Here is a 23,578-nt window from a genome sequence, read left to right on the forward strand (position 1 = left end):
TCATGTGATCATAGGGAAAATTGTCAAATCAACATCTCCCGAATGCTGATAAAGATAAGGGAAAGTCTCTCAAATGTAAATTTCATCACTTCAACTTTACCATCATATATTGAGATGCGTGAGAGGAGATGCATGCAATGAATTTGTGCTTTTAATGTGTACTTTCTTTGGCTCTGTTTCCCTGAAAAATCCCAAATTGTAGAGCTCTATCCCCTAATTACTGATGAACACGAAGATACTTTGGAAATTTTGAAAATGAGTAGCAGGCATAGTTGCCAGCTCCAGGTTGGGAAATTCCTGGATATTTGGGGGTGGACCATGGGGAGTGTGGGGTTTGGGTAAGGGAGAGACCTTAGTGGGGCAGGGCTCATTTTGAGGGGGAACACACAGGAACGCAGTTCTGGCAGTTCCCCAAAGAGGTCACGACAGGTGGCCCCACCCACCTGACTCTTGGCCATTTTGGGCCCGTTTTGGCCTGGATTGGGGCCAACACAGCCCAGATCGCGCCTTTGACAGGTGGTGGATCACTCTCCTAATCAGCAGCAGCCTGATCCTGACTGTTTTGGGCCCCTTTTTGACCATTTTCAGCCCCCTTTTGCCATTTTGGGCCCAATTTCAGCCCTGAACGGCCAGGATTGAATCCAAAACAGCCAGGATAGGTGATGTCAGGGTGTGTGGCTCCCATGAGGGCTGAGGCAAATCACAAAATGTTGTGAATCACTGCCAGGCACCCTCCTGTGATGAAGGCAGCTGTTTCTGAATGGGTGCTCCTCCTGCAGAGTCAGAGGTGAAACCTCCTGGGCTCTTTTGAACCACCTCCTGCTCCTCCTGAGGTGAAGGAAAGTCAGGATTGGCTCTGAACTTTGAGAGTGACACATTTTGTGAAGAAAGGGACAGCAAGGAACATGGGGGGCACAATGAGAACCATGGGCAGCATGCTGGGGATCACTTTTACAGAGGAAAGGACAAGTGAACATCTCCAGGAGATAGATCAAGATGGGTAGCCGTGTTAGTCTGTCTGTAGCAGTAGAAAAGAACAACAGCCCAGTAGCACCTATAAAACTAACAAAATTTGTGGTAGGGTATGAGCTCATAACCTACCACAAATTTTGTTAGTCTTATAGGTGCTACTGGACTCTTACTCTTTTCTACAACTCCAGGAGAGTCTCCATCCTCCAGGATTTTTTCTTTGGCTGTAGATAAAGAAGTCCACAATGACAATTTACACCTTTCATTGAGATGATCATCATTGCTATTGGCTCCCCCTCCCCCTATGTCTGTTGTGTGTACCAGGCGCCATCTCCTGCCCCACCCCACCAGGTGGCCTCCCCTGATCCATCAGGTAGGCACAGCTCCCAGTCGTTTTTCCTACAGATCTGAGCCTCAGGAGACCTGGCAGTTCTATCCAAGGACTTCTTTCTGGCCAAGACGACAGGCACAAGTAACTAACAGGTTAGAGAAGTTCTTCAGTTGATGTTGCAGTTTAAGTCCTGATAACATTTGAGATAACATCAAATTTGTTCTGACTGTGCTTTATTCCATAACACATGCCTGCTTGGATGGTGTCACACCCAAAATGTCTGCTCAGTTGACATCCAGAATTAATGGAGATTGCAGAAGATTATTTGCGGTATAGTCTTTTTAATTACTTGTTCAGGCACACCTTCGGAGAATTTGATTTACCAATAGGCTCTGGGAAGTGAATACAACTTCAAATAAATGGCTGTGTTAAATCATTCCCCTAAACAAGGGCTGAATAAGTAAAAATCACTTTTATTTTTTAAAGATCATAACAAAGTAAAAGATATTTATTTAAGATATATCCCACTTTTCTCCCTAGTGGGGACCCCAAAATGGCTTCAGTCTCCCTTCCTCCATTTTATCTTGAAAACAACCCTGTGAGGTAGGTTATACTGTAAAAGTAACTGGCCCCAAATCACTCAGAGATCTTTTTGTGGCCACAGAGATTTAAAAATACACCTTAAACATGAAGTACAAATAGGGTCGTCAACTTTTGTGTTGTGAAATTCCTGGATATTTGGAGGTGGAGCTAGGGTAGGGTCCTCAGTGAAGTATAATCAGGGCTTTTTTTCTGGGAAAAGAGGTGGTGGAACTCAGTGGGTTGCCCTCGGAGAAAATCGTCACATGGCTGGTGGCCCCACCCCCTGATCTCCAGATAGAGGGGAGTTTAGATTGCCCTCCGCACCGCTGGAGTGGCACGGAAGGCAATCTAAACTCCCCTCTGTCTGGCGATCAGGGAGCGGGGCCACCAGCCATGTGTCCATTTTCAAGAGGTTCCGGAACTCCGTTCCACCGCGTTCCAGCTGAAAAAAAGCCCTGAGTACAATGCCATAGAGTCTATGCACTGAAGAATCCATTTCCTCCAGGGGAACTGATCTCTGTTGTCTTGAAATCAGCTGTAATTCTGGGAGATCTCCAGTCCCAACCTGGAGGTTGGAATCCCTAGGCACAAATTAAAACAACATAAACCCTGAACAACTCCCCCACCCCGGTTAGCTCTTAAAAGGGCTTTTTTCTAATTCCCCTGCTAAACAGTATGTTAGCATTAGAGTATGACTAGATAGGAAAAGAGAAAGTGAGGGGAAATGTGGGGTTTGGGGTCTGCAGGGGTGCCTGTGCAATTGTTGACACACCTCTGCTTTTGGGGGAAAGAGCAGGCATTGGGGGTGATGGCCACAGAACAACTGAGTGATATTGGGCAGGGATGCTGTTCCTGCCTACTCTGATTCTTCTTGTCACCGTGTGTGGAAGCGCCCTAAGAGCACTTGAAAGAGGCAACTCAGCTGTGGTTGCCAACTGGCCAGGAGAAAAATGTCCTGTCCCTTTATCAGAGGCTTAGTACATGGAAATGGGCAGCTGAAGATATTCAGGACAGGCCTCTGCTGAAGATCAATATTTAATATTGATAGCTATCTAATATTTAATATTAGATAGCTATAGAGATCGGTTTAAAAGGTGCCAATCCTACTCATAGTTTGCTTTTGTACAGTGTGTTTGGACTTTCTCCCCAAATGGGGACTCAAAGTGGTTTACACTGTAATTTTCTCCTCCAATGTATCCTCATTGAATGGCCTACAGTTCTCCCACATGATTCTGTAGCTCTTCCATTCCTACTTTATTGGAATAGCATAAGAATCCGCTACAGCAGTTCCTAGACTAGTAACTGCAAACCAGTCGAATGTGTCCATTTTTGTAATATATGGAAGAGCAAGTCATAAAAAGAGGTCCAAGAGAACTGAAGGCCTCAGAAAAGGACATTGACCTTCTACACTGTTTTGGAGGGAGTGGGGTCTCTATGCTTCTGGTTCTCTTCTGCTAGTATGTTAAATTCCCCTCCCCACCACAATTGGTGGGTAAATGACTAAGAAACAGCTGTGTTTTCATCTTGCTCATAGTCCCACTGTAATTTTAACTCCAAGTCTCTAAACAGGCCTGGGAGCAGCATATTATCCTGAGTCAAGACCAAGGACTCTGGGGTAGCACAACTAAGGGGTTTGGGCTCATTTTTCAATCCCTCGCTGGCCTGACTAAGGCACTCTTTCACCTGGAATCTTGAAGATGGCCACTGGCTATTGGTCCAGGCTAACGAATCCCAGGCCACCCATTGCCCTGGGCTGGGATCTTGCGAGCAGTTGTTGCTGGAGCAAAGTGAAAACAAGGAGTTAGGCATGGATGACAATGGAGGGTCACCATCTGAGGTGGCCTGTTGGCTGATCTCCATAGTGGGTGGCAAAAATTCTACTGGTTGCTGCTTGTTGTAACTTCCTGTCCTTTCCCCTAAAATGGTGGGGACTCTCTCTTGCAAAAAGGAAGGCAGTTGCTGTGGCCTGCCTTTGGTGTCTCCCTGAAGCAGCAGCTGTTGTATTTCCTCAGCTCTTTCCAGCTCCGGTGCTGGCTTCTTTTGTGCCAGGCTTTCCCACAATCCCCTTTTGTGCTGTTTTCCTTTTTGCACTTTAGTGTGTCCGTTGCCAATAGATCCTTCAACAACAGAATCAGATTTTGTCATGTTGCTTGTTGAAGAGTTTATCTTGTTGGAGTGGCTGGTGCCTTCAACACATATGCCATAAGTTAAGGTCGAGCGCTTGTCATCTAGTGTGTGAGGTGGTTTATTCTGGGTCACTTGTGGAGCATAACCAATGGTAATTGCCTTGTCTGCTTGGCCTATGGGAGTAGCAACACAGTGGATTGATGCCATTGCAGCCTGTTGCTGATAAACTCTTTCTGGCAAATCAAATACTTTTTGGTGCTCTAGTACTTCTTGAAGATGCTGAATAATCTGTTCTGGCTTCATCTCTGGATCCATTTGGAAAGACTTGTTTATATCATGGGACATCAGGATATGCTCCACAGTTAGTGTGAGAGGCTGGAAGCGTGACATGTCCTTGAAATTCTGCCAGGGAAGAAATAAGAAAATGAGTCACCTGCAAGGAGCTTGATCAAAAATGTAGAGACCTAGAAGAGAGGAGCAAGGCCGCCAATAGAGTGAAATGACAAAGACATCCTGCATTAGGAAGAGATAAAGATTCCGAGGAAGCTGAATACCCATTGAATACCCATTATTTGGATCTACATTAGTAAGATCACAGAATAAACAGTTTTGCTGATTTATCTTTTGGGGCAATGTTAGTAGCAGAGATCCACCGAGAGTTGCTATCCTCCTAGGAGAGCAGAAAAGCTCCCTCCCCCGAGGAGCCAGGCCCCAAGTGGCAGTAAGGGGTGGTGGTGAGGAGTGACATTGCTTGATGATGTCACTTTTGGTTTGTACCATGAAAAGACATCATTACTGTCTAGGAATAAAAAAAAAATACTGTCTAGGAACTTGCACATCTCTATGGTAAGAAGCCATAGAAATTACTGAATTCCTAGAGTGTTGTGATGTCAATTCTGGGTACAAAGTGGCATTGACATCATGATGTCATGCATCATCACATGACATTGCCCCCTGCCCCCCAGAGTTACCTGCTGGTTGCCACTGTTCACCTGGCAACCTTAGGTCCATAAATCTGTTTGTCAGTGATGAACATTTCCCTGCCTTAGGGCAACAGGGTCATTAACTCTTGAAACAGGCATAAAAATATGTATCTGGGTGGAGCCACACACTCTAAAGAGTAGTGGAACTAATAACAACATCATCATCAACAATAATAATAACTGGAGCCACACACTCTAAAGGGTAGTGGAACTTATAGAGCATGCTGTGCTCAGTAAGACATACAGCAATACAACACCGGCCGTTTCCACACGTTTTACCTTCTGCTGGAACATTGCAGAAGACAGCATCTTCTCGTGTGAAATTGCACCAGGAAGACACGATTTCATGCAAAAATCCAGGATGACAGCATCTTCCTGGTGCAATTTCACGCAAGAAGATGCTGTCTTCTGCAACGTTCCGGCAGAAGGTAAGACGTGTGGAAACGACCACCATCTCATCACTGCTGATCACAGCAAAATCCAAACTTATAACTGTGCCAGAACTAAAAAGAAGAAAGAAACCGATATGGACAGCTGATAGGAAAGTAATCAAAGTCACACGCTCAAGTCAACGGTTTTTCTGCAGCAGGTTTTTGCTGCGCCTTGGTTTCGTAACTGCATCATTTTTCCTGTCCCTTATATACATTATTGTTTGCCCACTGATTGCTCCCACGGGTTCCCTCCCCCATGTTTTTCCTGATTTTTTTCAGACTACCACAAAACTGGTCTGAAAAAACATTGGAAATACGGGAAAACATTATACCAATATAATTCTATGATTCTATATTCATCAGGTTATCTGAATTATCAGCTTTCATTTTTTAAAAAGCCCTTACCCCTTTCCTTGTGGAGATATGCCTTTCCCCTTATATCTCTGCAATAAAATGGGCTAGAGACATACTTTTTTTAAAAAAAAAAAGAATTATTACATATTAGTATAATGATGAAATACCGTTCAATCTCTGATTTATAAAAAAGAAAAAGCCATCATGTCATGGTGAGGAAATGGCTGTTGTGAGAAAAATGCCTGCTATGTGGGCTAGACTAGGAAAATCTGAATCTTCCCACCCCACCCAGGCTTTGCTGTGATCAAAACTTTAGGTAGGAAAGGTATAAGAAAGATTGTATAAAACTGTGGGAGGTGCATGAATGTACCATAATATTTTGGGGAAGCAGGGGGGAAAACCCATCTCCCAACAGCATGGAATTTATGGCAAATAATCTGAGTGGAAACACCCTAGAAGATCCAACCATTAAAAAACCCTCTTCCATAATCATTGAAAAGGTACATACCAGAGACATGGGTTGCTGTGTGGTGAACCTCTTAATATATTTGTATATCAGGTAATATATCGTACCAAAGATCAATAAAGCCATAAATGCAACTACCCCAAACAAGTATGGCATCCAAAGATTGTCTGTGGAATAGAAACAGAATATTAGAAGATATCCTGGATCATCTGGACCTCTTTTTCAGTTAACCCTGTGGCTGGACAGGATCCACCCCACTCTCTTTCTTAACAAATGCTGTCTTCGGAGACAGCGCCAGTGTTGTCCTTATCAGTGGCAGAACTGTGCTTAGCAAAGATACTCAGGCTAAGCAATGCATAGCTTGGATCCAACCAGCTTTTCTGCCAGTGAAAAAGGAGGCATCCTCTTTGACCACCCAACAAGGCTATATTGAGAATGATGGGACCTGCACGTGCAAAACCATGTGAGATGGAGGCTGTAGCATGGAAGAGTAAGACTGAATGAAAAGCCTGGCTGGATCCAACCCCACTTCTATGCACACTGAGCCCTCTCTGTAGGGACTGGTCCAGCCAGTGTCAGAAACGGAAGCAGGGTTGACTCACTACAACAGCCTCCCTAAATGGAAAACATTTTTTTGCCCTTGGAAAAGTAAAGATATACACTGGGGAACTTTCTTGGTATGGGACCTAAAGCTACTCCCTGCTGCAGCTGACTCTGGCCTTTTCCACACATCTTACTGGCCTCCAGAACATTGCGCAAAATACCCAGAAGGTAGCGTCTTCTTGCGCAAAATCACGCCAGGAAGACGCTATCATCCGGGAGTTTGTGTGACATCGTGTCTTCCTGGTGCGATTTCGTGCGAGAAGATGCTCTCTTCCGGGTGTTTTGTGCAATGTTCCGGAGGCCAGTAAGACCTGTGGCCTCCATATCTTAGAGAGGGGAGACAACTCCCCCAAAACATTTTTGCCAGTTGTAGCCCATTGACTTTGATCCTGTAATTGAATGGAGTCCTCAGAGAATGCACCTATCTATAAAGCTCCATACTTGGCTCTGTTAGGGGTGTCACACATAAGTGTGACCAAGCAATTGGGACGTGAAAATTCACTGGAGCCGTAAAGCAGCGAGGGAATGTGCATGTATGCAGTCCACACCTCCCTCATCTCTGTGCTGTTCTCTCCTAGCTTGGCCCATAGACACCTCCCTGCCTCCCAGCCATTCTGAAGTTTCCCCTTTAAACCAGAAAAAAAATCAGGTTTGTTTTTTCTCCATATTAAAGTGGGAAGCCCCAGGAATGCCATAAACTGTGCCAGGAAAGAGCAGGAAGTCATGAAGAGGTTCCCCTTTAATCTGGGGATTTCTGGACGGGGAAAAATCCTGTGGAAGCAGCCCTTGACAGAAGCCTTTGACATGTAATGAAATAATATTTAAAGGAAGTAGAATGGAAAGGCAAACCGTTCAAGAAGGGGAGAAAATGTGTCTCCACTTTACACATGGTGTATTTCTTACTAATAGACAAACTACACAGTATGGGTTGTTGTTTTTTTGCAAGCTAGATCCTCATATCCAACTCACTTTCCCCGTAGCCACACAGCAGCTGCAGGGAACTTCTTTTTTAAAGGACTGTAGGGGCCTGATCCGGCTGGTGTGGTGGGAAGAGGGGCTCCTGCCTTCCCCTCCTTGCTGTTTTCCCAAGCAAAAATGCCCCCTGGAGGAAGAGTTATTTGCTCCAGACTCAACTCTTTAAAATTTGTAATGCCCAAAGGCAGTTTGCATTTTGCAAGCCCAGATATGTACCCGGCTGGCACAAAACAATCTCTTCTTTGCACAGTGCTTTATCTCCACACCCTGCCATTTTTAATTTTCCAAAGTAAGGTTTCACAAGTGAGAACAAGCCTAGGAACATGATCTTATTTGGTAGGCAGTTGGTCCCTGGCAACTCTCTTGAAAGCTGACGTGGAACAGAGGTTAGCGAGTTAGCATTTGCAATTCTGATTCTAAATCCCATGTCTGATGTGGGTGGCTTTGGGTAAATTTGGACAAAATGTTACCTCTTCTTGCCGCCCTTCTAAACAAGCATATTTTGTATGGCTTACAACAATTTATATGTTCCGAGTAACTAGGGCTTTTTTCTGGGAAAAGAGGTGGTGGAACTCAGTGGGTTGCCCTCGGAGAAAATGGTCACATGGCTGGTGGCCCCGCCCCCTGATCTCCAGACAGAGGAGAGTTTAGATTGCCCTCCACGCCGCTGAGTGCGGAGCGGCACGGAGGGCAACCTAAACTCCCCCCTGTCTGGAGATCAGGGGGCGGGGCCACCAGCCATGTGACCAATTTCAAGAGGTGTCGGAACTCCGTTCCACCGCATTCCTGCTGAAAAAAAGCCCTGCTAATAACAATTCCATTTCTACAGATACTAGAAACAACGTCCATTCTGTAATAAGGGTCTCACCTGGTAGGGTCTTCACCCGAAACTTACGGGGCTTGCTAATCTTTCCCAGATATTTGATGTGAATTGTACCATTATATTCAGTGCCAGGGTCCAGCTCAGAGATTTCAAATTCTTTGTTGTTCTCAGTCTTCTTCCACTATATTTTAAAAAAAGACAGGAGGAAGGAAAAGGTTTTGTATTTCCCAAGCACAAAGGCTGCTTTCAAGTGATAGGCATGGCTGATTCACTGATGGTAGTCAAATTGGACCAATTCAGACGTTACAAAGTCCTCAGGACTGCCCTAGGACCTTTCATTTTGTTCTGTACCCACAGTTTTGTGAGTGGGAACTCAGTTCGCAGGTGTACTTGGGTCCAGTTCAGATCAGTCACAGCTCTCCGGAGCTCTCTCAGCCCCACTCACCTCACAGGGTGATTGTTGTTGTGGGGATAATAATAACATACTTTGTAAATCGCTCTGAGTGGGTGTTATGTTGTCCTGAATCTAAATCAAATGTTGTTGTTGTCGTCATCAGGAGAACCATGGTTTGTGGGGATAAGGGACAAGAATTAAAATGCTCTAAATAAATAAGTAATATTGCCTAAAGTTAATGAACAAGTATGGTCACACCCATTTGACCTTTCACCTTGAAGATAGCAGCAGTTTGCCTACCTGATAAATAAAAAATTCAAGGCTGTTAATGAATTCATCACCATTAGATACTACATATGATAATATATGATATATTTGTTTTGTTTCTATCCCATGTACTTTACAGTGCACTCGGTTTAAACTGGCCGCAAAAAAAGACCTAGATTACTCCAGCTCAGTGTTACGTGTTCGGAATGCTCCACTCAGTTCTTTGGCATTCTTCCATCTCCAACCATCCCAGCTTACAACAAATACCTAACAGTTCCTTGTTATTGTAGAACATTCATGCTTGCCTACCTGAATGCTGCCCCCTCAGCAGTTCTATATGGGAGATACTGCAACTTACCTTATAGACTTTGCTATTGTAACTTTAAAAAGGTTGATTCCCAGTCCCATATGAATTTGGAATACCCATATTAGAACTTTTATAGTGACTTGTGGATAACCTCTATTTTTAACTAAACTACCTTCCACTGCATTGAAAGGTAATATAGGTCGTTTCCACATGTCCTAACGTCATGCAACACTCATGGAACAAGGACGACCTCCTGGCATGATTTCTGACATCATCACGGCCAGGGCTTTTTTTCAGGGGGAACGTGGGGGAATGGAGTTCCGGAACCTCTTGAAAATGGTCACATGGCTGGTGGCCCCGCCCCCTGATCTCCAGACAGAGGGGAGTTTCGATTGCCCTCCATGCCGGCAATCTAAACTCCCCTCTGTCTGGAGATCAGGGGGCGGGGCCAACAGCCATGTGACCATTTTCTCCGAGGGCAACCCACTGAGTTCCACCACCTCTTTTCCCAGAAAAAAAGCCCTGATCATGGCACAAAAACGGGATTGTGGTGCGATGACATCAGAAATCGCGCCAGGAAGACGTCCTTGTTCCATGAGCGTTGTGCAATGTTAGGACGTGTGGAAACGACCATAGTCCCCTATCTGCTGGTGGATAGAGATCCAAGGACTACGCTGGCTTTGGCCAAGTAACTCTCCACCATATTTTCCTTAAAGAAATAAGGACTCCTTATAGGCCAGGAGAGCTTGATCTTGTCAAATCTCAGAAGCGAAGCAGGATTGGTCTTGGTTACTAATTAGATGGGAGACCTCCAATGAAGACCAGGGCTGCAGAGGCAGTCAATGGCAAGCCACCTCTGTTAGTCTCTTGCCATGAAAACCCCACCAGGGGTCGCCATAAGTCAACTCTGACTTGAGGGCCAGATTTTATTTTTTCATCTGCTGCTCAAGATCACTGGATCAAAGGTGCTCGAAAGAAAAGGAAAGGTTTACACTGGAGTAAGTCCACACAGAATTATACTCTAACAGTGAAATCATAAGCAGAGTTTCTCCAGTCTATTTCAATGGGCTTAGGCTGCAGTGACTCTGCTTAGAATTCCACTGTAAATAAGTTTCTAACAGCATCTGGGGGGAATGGGTGCAAGAGGAGGCCCCTCAAATTATGTTTTGCTCCAGTTTACCTCTCTAGAGCCCTGTCCTCCCTCTAATAGTTCATAAAACTACATAGTCTCAGGACCTTCTTGGGTGCGCTGCCCAACCCACAGTCAGGCATACATCGGGTTAACTCACCTTAAACAGCACTGCAAGGGTGGAGAAATAGCTTCTGTTTTCCCTCCCACCCTGCATTTGCCAGCAAAAAAGGCAAGCAGGGACTTTTGGGCCCTTTTCTATGGTTCCTAAGGTGGACATGTGGACCAGAGAAAAGAGGCAAAAAATGCTCCCTTGGCAGTTTCTGTTGACAAAAATGGTGTAGACAGGAAACTCCTTACAGTGCTTCCTTGGCCCTTTTCACACTACTTACCTGCTCCCGGAACATTGCGAAACATTGTGCAAAACCCGCGGAAGATAGCGTCTTCTCGCGAGAGTTTTGCGCGATGTTGCGCAAAACTCTCGCGAGAAGACGTTATCTTGCAGCTTTTTTTTTTTTGCTGTCTTGCAGCTTTGAGTGAACGAGTGCTGTTTAGAGATTTCTGCGAGTGTACATCTGCCTGCACGTCTGGTGAGGTACCTGTGACCTTGACACATGTTAAATGTATTGTGTATTTTGGCCTTTAGACTGCTTTGAGATCAGTTGAATAGTTACGGGTTTTCCTAAAAGAATTCTGGGTACTGTAGTTTTATCAGCACATTCTTCCTGATCGGGTGACACCCCCACCCTTTACCTTTTGCTGTGTGTTTTCACAAAATATTATTATCTGATATCGGATGACATCAAATTGGCTGAAAATGTCTTCCACAGTCAAGGTCTGATTATCCTCGTCTCTTAGAGGAGTGTAGGGAGGCTGTATAATGAACTTTATTGACCGGATGTTGGGGATATATTTCACTTCAGGTTCTCCAACAACAGCTGTGGGGAAGAGAAAGAACAAGAAAGCCACTGTGAAGAGTGGAATTTTGAGGCTCAGAGCCAAGCTACAAGTGACGAATTAAAAAAAGTTGGCATCCTTAGAAGGCAATGCTTCCGGATTAGGTCGCAATGCATGCAGGTAGGCAAGCCCCAAGCACTTACTGTCTTCCTTGGGACAGAACCTCAAGGATTTGATCCACTTGGACACACAGCAGTCAGGGACAACGGCTCTCACTCTAGCATAGTAGCGTTCGGTGTAGCTTTCAGTCTCTCGTGTGAGATTGCAGAAGTGTTGTGTGATGTTCTGGCACTCACTTTTGTTCTGCCACACTGCCCCATACCTATGAGAAAACATTGCTTTAGCCATTGTTTATAGAGACAGGCAAACTCCTGTGATTTGGAATCAGGCTTCCTAGACTGAACTACTTCCCGGAACATTTTTGGAATGCTGCTCCAGATGATGTCATCATGCTGCGCCTGGAGATGAAGAAACTTAGCCTGTTCAAACTTCTTGAGATTCCTGTAAAACCCTGAGAAACCCTGGAGGGGAGTTGTGAATATTTCTGTGGAGGTGAATAGAGGCAATTTCCAAATTGTTTGTTTCTTCCCTATCCGCAGTTCCTCTCTGATGGAGTGAGTGCAAATAATGCAGCGGAATTACGCTGTGCTGATTAGAGAGGCAAAAAGTTTTATTTGAGGAAGTTACATACTTGATAGTAAAGAGGAGAGAGAGAGATCCTTGCTATCTGACTACATCTTGCAGAGAGAGAGAAGAAGTGTGGCAGGAGAGAGAAGAAGCAGGATATTGCCCTGTTTAGCCCAATAGGAGACAAGACAAGGAAATGACCCCCAGGAAACAAGAGAGGTGCTGCTCTCACTGTCCTAACTAAGTGATCCTTGCTGCCCCCTGCATGGTAGGCTCTTCTTCCTTCTTGCTGCTGCAGTACACCAGACATTGCTATTTCCAACACTCTCCTCATCCCCAGTTATCGAGTTCAAGAGATCACGTAAATTGGCTGGTCGCTTGAGATTTTAAGGATTGCCAGGTCTCCCTAGCAACAGGTGGAAGGGTGGGAGGCTGGTACTTACCAGGCTCAACCTTCATGCTGGCTGTCAAAGTGCTCCTGAGCTTTGTACAGGGCAGATTCTTTAAGAAGTGCCAAAGCACCCCCATGGCAGTGTGATGATGTCACTCCTGGAAGTGATGTCATCGTGTGCCAAGTTGTCCAGATTGCCTGCTTCTGGCAGGTGATCACCAGGCAGATTGCCTCCTCCTGCCAATTGCCAGTGATAATTTGCCCACTATCAATGGGTACCTGGCAAGCCTAGGTTTTGCCCTTGCCTAATGGTATTTGAGAATGCACCCCGTTACTTTCTCCCATATAAGAGAAGGGTCGAATCCACATTACTCATTTTAAGTCGCATGTTCCCCGCATTCCCCACGCAATCCCGAGTGCCGGTCACATTACCTCATTAAACAGACGCATTTCATTCGCATTTCTCCCGAATATGTGGTCACAGTTTTTCAACGGGAGTTTCACGGTGGCCGTGAACGGGCCAATGCGCAATTTACGTGGGTTTTTTTAAAAACCACCCCCCTTCCTGTCTCTCCGGCCGTTCCGAGAGTTCCTATTGGCTGATTCAACTTGCAAGTGCTCCGTAGTCTGCAAAAGACTGTTTTTGACTTCATAGCATTGGATTTATTGATTATGCTGTTTCTGAATCAAATCTGGTAGTTTGAAAAATCATTTTGGGGTGAATCCATCCTCAGAACGGACTCGCGAAACTTCCTTTTTAACTGTTTTTTATTTTTTTTATTTTATATTACTGTAATATCGAAATTACGAAATATTGAAATAATGACACTCTAAGGAAGTGAAACTTCAGTAAAATTCAGGCACTGAACTGTCCTGCATAGGAAATGCCCACGAAAGCTTCCCACATGCTTCCAAATTTCCAAAAAAGAAACGGGAGAGAGCCATCAGTGCTGTCAGTGGGGGAAAGAGAGGCATCATTATCTTCAATGATGTTTCTTTATAAGGCAAGATCGAAATAACGGAAAAGTGCGCTCAAAAAAATTTTTAAAAAATGGGCGGGGAAAAAAAGGTCCCGCCCAAAAAAGCTGTTTTCAAGCGGCCGTGTGACCAGAGGGACGCGCGAGAAAGACGGATTGGAAGCAGGAATGTGAACGAAGAGGAAAAAATTGCGGATTGGAGGCAAACGGAAGATATCCGATAAACATGCGGGTAATGGGTGAATGTGGATTCGACCAAGGCCTGCCATTTTTTTTAATACAGGAAAAAGTTAAGTGGCACTTTACGGGGAGATGGCAATGCAATGTAGGAAATAAACCTCCCCATCACCCTGGAGCTGATTTGACCTTCACTAGCGTGGACTCCACGGACAGGGGGCAATGGAGAAGGCAGAGAGACATGCATCACTTGCATTGGTTTGTTGGAATATATAACCCCTTCCTCTGAACAAATCATAATGATGAGTGTAAGATGCTACAATCATCCAGGAAGATGCTGAAGGTCTTGTTAATAAACAGAGAGTAACTTTATTTAGGGGAAATGAATAAGGACACATAAGGCCTAACAGAGTCCATAGCAGTTTCTCTAGCCAGCTTACCCAAGGACATGAGTAAAATCTGGGTTCGAACTGCTCCAGATTCTAGAGCCCTGGAACTAACATAAAACATTAAACAGATTGCTGAATATTACAGTGAGGTTTTTATATTATTAACAAAAAATCAGTGTAGGCGCACCAGTGGTTGGCTCTCTCATAAAACTTGGCACAGGTTTAGTGGTCTGAGGGTTGGATGGTGCCCATCAATTTTTTTAGAAAGTGTGCGTTAAACCCCAAATGGCTGCAGCATGAGGAGGAGCTATCTTTGTTTTGGTTGGACACATGGTCCAGCCACTGGGAGGACAGGAAGCCTGGAGAAGGAGGGTGTTATGTATTGCTTGAGTAGAATGAACGCTCCGGCGGCCTATAAAGCGATTGGTGTTTGGGTGCCGGCACAGCCAATCAGAACTGTTGCTTTGTAGTCCAATCGCTGTGCTCAAAAGTAGATACTTGTATATAGTTCATGCAAAAGAAGGATTCTAGCTGCTTACATTGTATTGGTTGTTGTACAAGTGGGTGGGTTTTCTACAAGTATAAATTGGTTACTGTTGAGCCTGAGTTAGGGTTGCCAGCCTCCAGGTAGTGGCTGTAGTTCTCCCAGAATTACAACTGGTCTCCAGGCCACAGAGATCAGTTCACCTGGAGAAAATGGCTACTTTGGGGGGTGGACTCTATGGAATTATGCCATGCCAAGGTCCTTTCCCTCCCCAAACCCCACTCTCTCCAGGTTTCTCCAGGTTTCACCCCCCAGATCTCCAGGAATTTCCCAACTTGGAGCTGGCAACCCTAGCCTGAGTCTTCAGTCTGTCTGCTTCCAGTCTCCAATAAAGATGTTTATTATAATAAAAAGCTGTTAATTGCAATAAACAATAGAGGGGTGAGCTTCTACTCCATCCTGAATACTTGTTTCCCCTCACACTACGGCCCAGCTCCCTGGACTTTTAGACTAGAACAGGGTTACACAATATGTTTCTGCATGGGCGTGCACTGGTTTTAACACGCTGCCTGTACACATCAACTGAAAGGAACTGCTTCTTTAAAAAAAAGAGAGAGAGCTCAAACAAGCTTAGAATGGCACCCCAAGGGGAGGAAGCACTCCTGCCTTCCCCGGAGCCATTTTTCTGCCTGAAAATAACCCATGGGAGTTATTTTGCTGTGTGGAAAATACATGCACAGATTCTCAATGTGGAGCTGCAAAATTAGTGAAATAACTCCCCTGCACACACTTTTCATGCGAAAAAACAGCTGTGGGGAAGAGCAGGAGTCCTTCCTATGCTGTTCTGAGCTCATTTGAGCTCTCACTTTTTTTTAAAGAAACAGTTCCCTTCAGCTGACGTGTGTCTGCAGGTAGTAAAAGAAACCAAAATTGCGAAGACTAACTAAGAACCTCCAGTAAAGAAATACATGTAATAGGCTGTGATTCCAAATTAAATTTTGAAAGGTATTGTATGAAGTTCATTTTTTATTTAATATATAAACACAATACCATATATGCAATACATACATCAGAAATCATGCATTTGTGCACAACTGAACCTAATAACATCATTACTACAAACTGGCATGGACCAGCTTGGGACTTTTTGTTACATATGTTAATCATTTTGAGCATGGATCATATAAGCACTGTCATTTAAAAAAAAAAACAGCTTGGTTCTCTCCTGCTGCTACATACTGGTTGGGCTTTGCAATATTGTTCTTGGGCGAGTGCAATAACTGATTTGTTCTGAATGTCTTTACGACGCTATCACTTTACTGTTGTAAATTACCCTTTCCAACATGGTACTTATGATTATCTTGCTGCAGGCTGGTTTGTAATAATGATACTATGGTTCAGTTGTGCACAAATGTGTGATTTTTGGTGTATGTATTGTATATATGGTATTGTGTCTAGGTATTTAATAAGAAATGAACTTTATACAATACATTTAATCGCTTAATTTAATTTGGAATCACAGCCTATTACATATATTTATTTACTGGAGGTTCTTAGGTAGTCTTCACAATTTTGGTTTCCTTTGCTAGCTCTCATGATACTCCCTACTAATTAAGTGCGTCTGCAGGTGGCACATTAAAAATTAGTGCATTAAAATAGAGGAGAGGAGAATGATGTAAGCAGTTTTGGCTCTTTACTGGGTAGAAAGGCAGGATTTTTATGAAGTAAGTAAATACATTTCCTGAGGTTTCCAAACATCAGCTTTGCTGCAATGTATTTCTTATGAATTTTCAAACTGTAGCTCTTCCAACAACCTGACATCCATCCTTATGACACAAGCTGAGATCCACCTCCTGCTAGGAATGCCCCTTTTCTTGAGATGCAAACCTCATGTGGTCTTCAGTGGCGTGTACTTTTCCTCCACCATTTATTCTCCCAAAATGTGCTTGTCTTCTACAGCAGAAGAATGCTGGAGCCAGAAGTGGCCTCTTTCATCCCAGACCTCCTCTCAGCAATTTTCCCATTCAAAATCCCACTCCTGCACCCACTGCTTTTCCTCCTGTGGGTACCTATATTTTATTTCCAGAGCTGAAGTTTTAGGGAGGGAAGCTCCATGTGACTGCATCTGTAGCCAGGCTTTTAGTCTTTGAGGTTTTTTAAAATAAAGATATACTATGGTTGTTGGTTGTTGTGGGTTTTCCGGGCTGTATTGCCGTGGTCTTGGCATTGTAGTTCCTGACGTTTCGCCAGCAGCTGTGGCTGGCATCTTCAGAGGTGTAGCACCAAAAGACAGAGATATACTATCTTTTATTGCAAAATAGTAGAAACTAGTAGCACATTTAAGACTAACCAACTTTATTGTAGCATAAGCTTTCAAGAACCACAGTTCTCTTTGTCATCTGACAAAGAGAGTTGTGGTTCTCGAAAGCTTACTATTTTGTGACTACAGTCTAACACGGCTAACGCCTCTGGATCTATCTTTTATTGCAAATACTTTGTAGAAACATACAAATCTTACTTGATCTGTATTGGGCATTAATTTCCTTTAATTGCTTCAGCTAGATGTGGAGAATTTCCTTTCCTTTGATGGTGCGGCACCTTCCTCCTGCCAAGGTGCCCATCCTAAAGCCTTTCTTGTATCACCCAGGCAGGCAGCTTTGTTCTAACATTAATTGCTACAATAAACATACCAGTTGGGAAACTAATGTTTAATAAGCACCTTCAGTTTTACACACCTCTGGATGATAGAAGCTGTCCACAGTTTACAAGAAAACTTGAAGTCCTATTTACTGGAAAGATCAGAGGGAAAACTGTCGGAATGCCAAGTTCTTCATCTTGTATGTCTGCTACTGTATGTCTGCTACTGAGGATGGATCCAAGGTGGTGCCAGCATTCCTGGGAAAGGAGACGACTGCTTCAAGGAGACACTATGGGCAGGCCCAGTAAGAAGAAAGATTCAAATTGAAGGGATTTTTTACACGTCTACACATTAGCTTGCGATAGCTCTCGCTTTTTTGATCCCTGGAAACAGTGGTTGCTGATCTATTGGGGCAAATGGGGCAGTGCCCCACCAATTCAAATGGCCCGCCGGGAGGGTATAGGGACCTGGGAACCCTACCTGCCTGCCATGTTACTGTCCCCACCAGACAGTCCAGGAGGTTGGCATTGTAGGCTGCCCCAGCTAAGTCTCTATGTCTTGTCTTTGTTTAATTCAGCACAGCAGGCAAGAAAATTGCTCTACAATTTTTAGGGTTTTTTAAAACCTTTAAATAAGATCCACAGCAATACCAGCACATTAGTTTATTAGGCAGGACACTGTTCTTTTAGTTCCCTCTGAGAGTCTCTCTACATGAGATGCCAGGGAATGTGTCCATCAAGTGTCAGTGGACGTAATGTTAGCCGGGAAGCATAATTTTGAAATCCATCCTCCAGAGGGGACGGATTCTCTCACAACGCCCTGCTGCCTCTGGCATGCTAGATTGTCTCCCCTTCCAGAGCTTTTACCCTGCCACCCTCTCTGAGCCTTAGCAGGGCAAAGGTGCTGGAAGGAGAGATGCCAGAGGCAGCGGAGGGCTGTGAGAGAATCTGTCTCCTCCGGAGCAATGTCTGCTGGCTCATTTACTACTATACTTCCCAGTTAAACATTGTGTCTCCCGACACGTGAAGAACACGTCAAAGGTATTGTGTAGGGAGACTCCTTGAGTCCCAAAGAATCTATTGATGAGGCCCAGGGACTCTCAGATGGAAAACATTTATGGTTACTAAAGCCCAAATGGATTAATGTACTGTCTGGTCAAAGCCTCAATTTTGCTTCAGGGTATGTTTATTATTATTATTATTATTATTATTATTATTATTTAGCCCTGCCCTCTCAAACTCAGTAGGAAGCAACCATTTTGTGCTAGGAAGAGGAGAAAGCCTAGAGAGGAGCTCTGTAGCCTGGAGATGTTGTAATTCTGGGAGATCTTCAGGCTCCAGATGGAAGTTGGCAACCCTAATTCACACAGATCTCTCTCTGGCTCTCTTACTCAATTAAATCTAGAAGGTTCTTGTGGCATTCCCCACCCCCTTTTGTGACCTGTATAACTAGGGTTTCCAGGTTTCCTTACTCTCCAAGGCAGAGGGGGGACCTGGCACTTACTTCGTACTGTCTCTCGAGACACACATGGTGACATCATCATGCTTGCCACAGGTGTGCTCCCATGCTTTGCACAGGCTAATTCTGGCCCATTGAGGGCCAAAATTGGCCTCAGCGAAGTGTGGAAGTACGCCCACAGCCAGCACTACAACATCACTTCAAGAAGTCACACTGTTGTGCCCCTGGGAGCGTGTGCACCATGGGTTTCCCAGGGTGCCTGCCAAGTGCCAGGCAACCTCCAGGGGCTTGCCGCCTCCCACTGATCACTGGTGGGTCAGCAGGCAATGGTGCAAACCCCTGGGAGTTTGCCCACCACCGGCGGGCACCTGGGAACCCTAATTGTAAGAAAAGGATCCTATATTCTAGATGAAACAGGCATTTTGCTTAACCAGAAACAGAATTTATTTATATGTACATATGTGTAATGGTTGCAGAGTATTGATAAGCATATTGGTTTCAGGAGAGGTTCATAAACTTGGTGGTTTCAGATTAGATATAAATCCTTAAATGTTCATTCACTGACCTGTCACAAAGACTACTTTTCCACACAGTTGCCACTTAGGCTAGAAATAATATACAGACTCAGTCACAAAGCCTTATTTCCCTCAGTTCTCTCCTCTCACCCAGAGATTCACTCAGGGTTTTCCACACAGACACACTGAACTTGACAGAGTCTCTGAACTAGACAAACTGAACTAGACTAACTAAACTTTCCTTCAGCACTTTAACTAAAACTGCAGTTTGTTCTGTTCAATCACAGCATGCTTCTCTCACCTATCCAGCCACCCTCCTTCTTACTTCAGAGCCCTGCTTTTTAAACCATAGCAACATACATTCAAAAAACCACATTAACCAGCAGAAACAAAACACAAACTATTTATATGGCAAAACATTACACTTCTATTTTGGTATGGGGGGAAATACTGTCCTTCAACCTTTTCAGCTCTCAGAAGCTCAAGAAGGGGAAGTGTTAAAAGAAGTGTAACTCCTTTGGAAACACAGTTGTTGAACAGAGTATCTAGTTAAGAGATCATAAACTTCATTGCCCAAAGAAAATACAAGCTATACACATTTGCTTGAAAGTGAATCCTATTGAATAGAGGAGAACTTTTGTCAATCTGCACATGATGTCAAATATTTTGTTACCAGAACTTCTGTGGGGGGAAATTACCTCCTGAAAGCAAAAGATCTGGGGGTCCAATGGCTACTGCAGAAGCAGAGAGATAATTCTCTACTTCAAAGGAAATAAACAATTTCCTGAGAAACACAATGCCCAAAGACAGGCTCAGTGTTCTAGCAGTGCTGCCCATAAAACGATGGCTGGTTAAAGAAATCCAGGACTTTAATCACAGAACAATTGAACTATTTGCAAGCCAGAAAGAATATCAGACTAGTTTATCTACATACCATAGCTTAGAGGTACGGGAGCCAGCCGAACCAAGTAAGAGAGCATGCTGAATTTCAAGTTTGATACTAAGTGTTATGGAATTGTACTGTAGGGGTTCCATTTTTTTTATATCATTGTAATGGAGGTGGATGGAGAAAATTTAGAATTAATCAGTGACACCTACCAATGTTTCTGGCTTTGCCTACCATTGACCACCCTGCCCTCTGCCTGACCAGTATGTACCAGGTGCCACTACCTGAAAAGTCCTCGTATAGCAGGGTGGACATAAGGGATGCTGTTTTTTAACGTCCTCCCAATTAAAAAAAATACCCATGCAAGTTGAAGACTAGCACATCAGAGAGAGAAAATTGTAGCCCAGCTCTCTCCCTGTGGTGCTAGTTTACTACTGGCAGAGAAAGCTTTTAACATAGAGAGTGGGTCTTGCCTAAGGCCACTTAGTGAATTTATGGCAGAGACCACCTTTGAAATGGAAACTTCCAGAATATTCTCTTAGCCTCCACACAACCATCATGGACGCAATCTTTTGTCTGAAGGAGCACCATCTGAATGCGCCTTACCTGCAGAGGAATTGTCATCCATGAGATATTTATACAGGATGATTGCCACAGCAGTAAGACAAATCCTGGGAATATTGTTTTACGCTTCCAATTTCTTCACAAATTAGTGTCTTTCTACACAAGACGCATGGCATGTGTTCTTCATGTGTCAGGAGACACAATGTTAGCTGGGAAGCAGTTTTAAATGACAGGGACAGATTTTCTCACAGCCCTCCATCTTGTCAGACTGTCTCCCCTTCTGGAGCCTCTGCCCCACCAAAGCTCCGTTAATTCAAAGTTTTAAGCAGGGAGGGCTTCAAGGCAAAGGCTCTAGAAGGGGAGACAGTCAGGCATGCCAGAGGCAGCAGAGGGCTATGAAAGAATCCGTCCCCTCCAGAGCGATCTCCACCAGCTCTGACTTTCAAAACTACGCTTCCTGGCACTTGACAAACACGCGTTCAAGCATCTCTTGTAGAGAGACTGTTACAGAAAGGAAACAATTGTAAGCGGTCGGCCCGGCCTCCGCCATTTTAATAGCAGCTTCATATTTATGGCTGCTGGTAATATTAAAAATGTTCAGGTAGGGCCGGATTGAGGGGTAGTCTGCCCCCAGTGCCTCCAAAGAGGGGGTGCCGGGCACAGCTGCCAGCTGCCGGGAGCACGCCGGCGGCAGCACGGGCAGCTGAGTGGCCGTGCGCCCCATTTGCCTGCCCAGCAGGACAGGGGGCGTGCAGCAAGCTGGCCGCCCCCTCAGCTGGGCAGGCGAATGGCACAGAGGGCTGGGAAGCCATGTGCCATTCGCCTGCCCGGCTGAGGGGGCGGCCAGCTTGCTGCACTCCCTGTCCTGCGAGGCAGGTGAATGGTGTGGGCAGCCTTCCAGCTCTCCGTGCCATTCACCTGCCTGGCTGAGGGGGCGGCCAGCTTGCCGCACGCTCCCTGTCTTGCGGGGCAAGCAAGTGGCACAGAGGGCTGGGAGGCCGCACGTGCCATTCGCCTGCCCTGCAGGACAGGGAGCGCAGCAAGCCAGCCGCCCCCTCAGCGAGGCAGGTGAATGGTGCAGGCGGCCTCCCAGCTGCCGGTGCTGGCGCCGCTCTGCTGGTGGCATGCCCGCCCTGTGTGATGATGTCACTTTGTGACATCATCATGCAGCACTGGGAGCGCGTGCTGTGCGCGCGCGTGAAGGCCTCCAAACTTGGGTTGTCCTGAGCGCCGGGCAACCTAGATCTGGCCCTGTGTTCAGGCCTCTGGAGTAAAATGGCTGCGGTTTGGCATTCAGAGGACCTGAATCCCGCCCGGGAGACATGGCATGAATAGAATGCCACAAAGGAATGCGGGCTGATTAAGCGGCGATTGGACCAGCACAACAAAGGACTCGAAGCTTCAGTCCCACTTAGCACATTCCTTTCCCTTCTTCTGTGATGAGATCTCCTATCTGTGATTGAGAAGTTAATCAAATGGCATTCATAAGTATAGACAGTTGTTCCTGGCACAATGTATCCCCTCCCTAAAAAAAATTAACCTAGCTCCGGTGTGCTTCATCAGAAAACTATCCTTTTTGTTTAGCTCCAGAACTAGTTTTACATCTGTATTCATACACCCCGGCAGCTATCAATCAAAGTACTCAAACCTTTTGTCCAGCCCAGGTACTAACCATTGGAGTCTTTGTCCTAACTGCTAGGAGGACTCTCCTCCACCTCAGGGCACATTTTACCTATAAAGGTAGGCCCTGGCCTCATTCAAATCGTGCAAGCCTTTTGGCTTCTCCCTTAGGGTAACTTCCCTAAGCTTCTTGCTCTCTTGGCCGAGGATGCTGGCGTTCGAAGCTACTCTTTTCCTCCATGGACTGGACCCCTTCTCCAGGATAGGTAAATATACTTACTCCCTCTATCTCTATTCCCAATTTCTGACTACATTTCCTAGGATTCTCTCTCTCTCTCTCTCTCTCTCTCTCTCTCTCTCTCTCTCTCTCTCTCTCTCTCTCTCTCTGTGTAATTATTTCCCCCCAAGTAACTTTGTGTGTATGTGCATGAAGCCTTGTTCTTAATAAAAGTTATTGTTTGATATTAAGCACCAGACTCGCTTGTTCTATAGGGGAGGGGACTTGGTTAAAGTTGGTGATATGGTCCACGCAGTTACCGCCTCTTGTATAGCCGTCTTCCTTGCTAGCTAATTCCCCCATAAATCATATTTATTGCAAGGAGACCACTTCAGGTAACACTTTATGCAGCCTTATTTCCTCCTAAGGAAAGGGCCCTAGAGATTTAAGAAGCAGACCTGGGGGGCTGCAGGGGCATGCTGTCGCTTTTGGACGACTGATGCTGTTTTAAAGACTGCCTGTCACTGTGGTTTTCCTTCCCCTTGCTCATTGTGTCTTGATCAAGGGGGAGCAAGCAACCACACAGGCAGGTGGAGTTCATCTTTAGAGCAGCATCAGTCCCCCCAGAAGCAGCAGCATGCCCTTGCATTTCCTCCAGGCTGCTTCTTGCCAGCTAGCGACAAACAGTACTTGGTCTGTCTTCTTCGATGAGTGTGTAAAGTGCCATCAATTCACAGCAAACTTATGACGATCCCATACGGTTTTCAAGGCAAGAGATGAACAGAGGTGGTTGGTCTGTCATTGCCTGACTCTGTGTAGCAGTCCTGGAATTCCTTGTTGATCTCCCACACAAGTATTAACCAGGGCCAACCCTGCTTATCTTCTGAGATCTGATATGATACAGCTAGCCTGCACCATCCAGTGCTTCCTGGCCATT

General features: G+C 45.1%; 1 protein-coding gene across 1 annotated transcript in view; it reads right to left on the reverse strand.

The window, feature by feature from the left end:
• Positions 1–1,757: 1,757 nt before the first annotated feature.
• The window catches only part of IL22RA1 (interleukin 22 receptor subunit alpha 1), a 31,426-nt gene continuing 9,605 nt past the window's right edge, over positions 1,758–23,578 (reverse strand). Inside the window, exons 3-7 of the mRNA XM_054999853.1 lie at positions 11,842–12,020; positions 11,495–11,679; positions 8,690–8,825; positions 6,286–6,410; positions 1,758–4,411 (exon numbers count right to left, since the gene is read on the reverse strand). Coding sequence (XP_054855828.1) covers positions 3,383–4,411; positions 6,286–6,410; positions 8,690–8,825; positions 11,495–11,679; positions 11,842–12,020 — 1,654 coding nt within the window. The 3' untranslated portion in view covers positions 1,758–3,382. The remainder of the gene's footprint in view (positions 4,412–6,285; positions 6,411–8,689; positions 8,826–11,494; positions 11,680–11,841; positions 12,021–23,578) is intronic.

This window comes from Eublepharis macularius, chromosome 15 (assembly GCF_028583425.1).
Source record: "Eublepharis macularius isolate TG4126 chromosome 15, MPM_Emac_v1.0, whole genome shotgun sequence".
Lineage (NCBI taxonomy): Eukaryota > Metazoa > Chordata > Lepidosauria > Squamata > Eublepharidae > Eublepharis > Eublepharis macularius.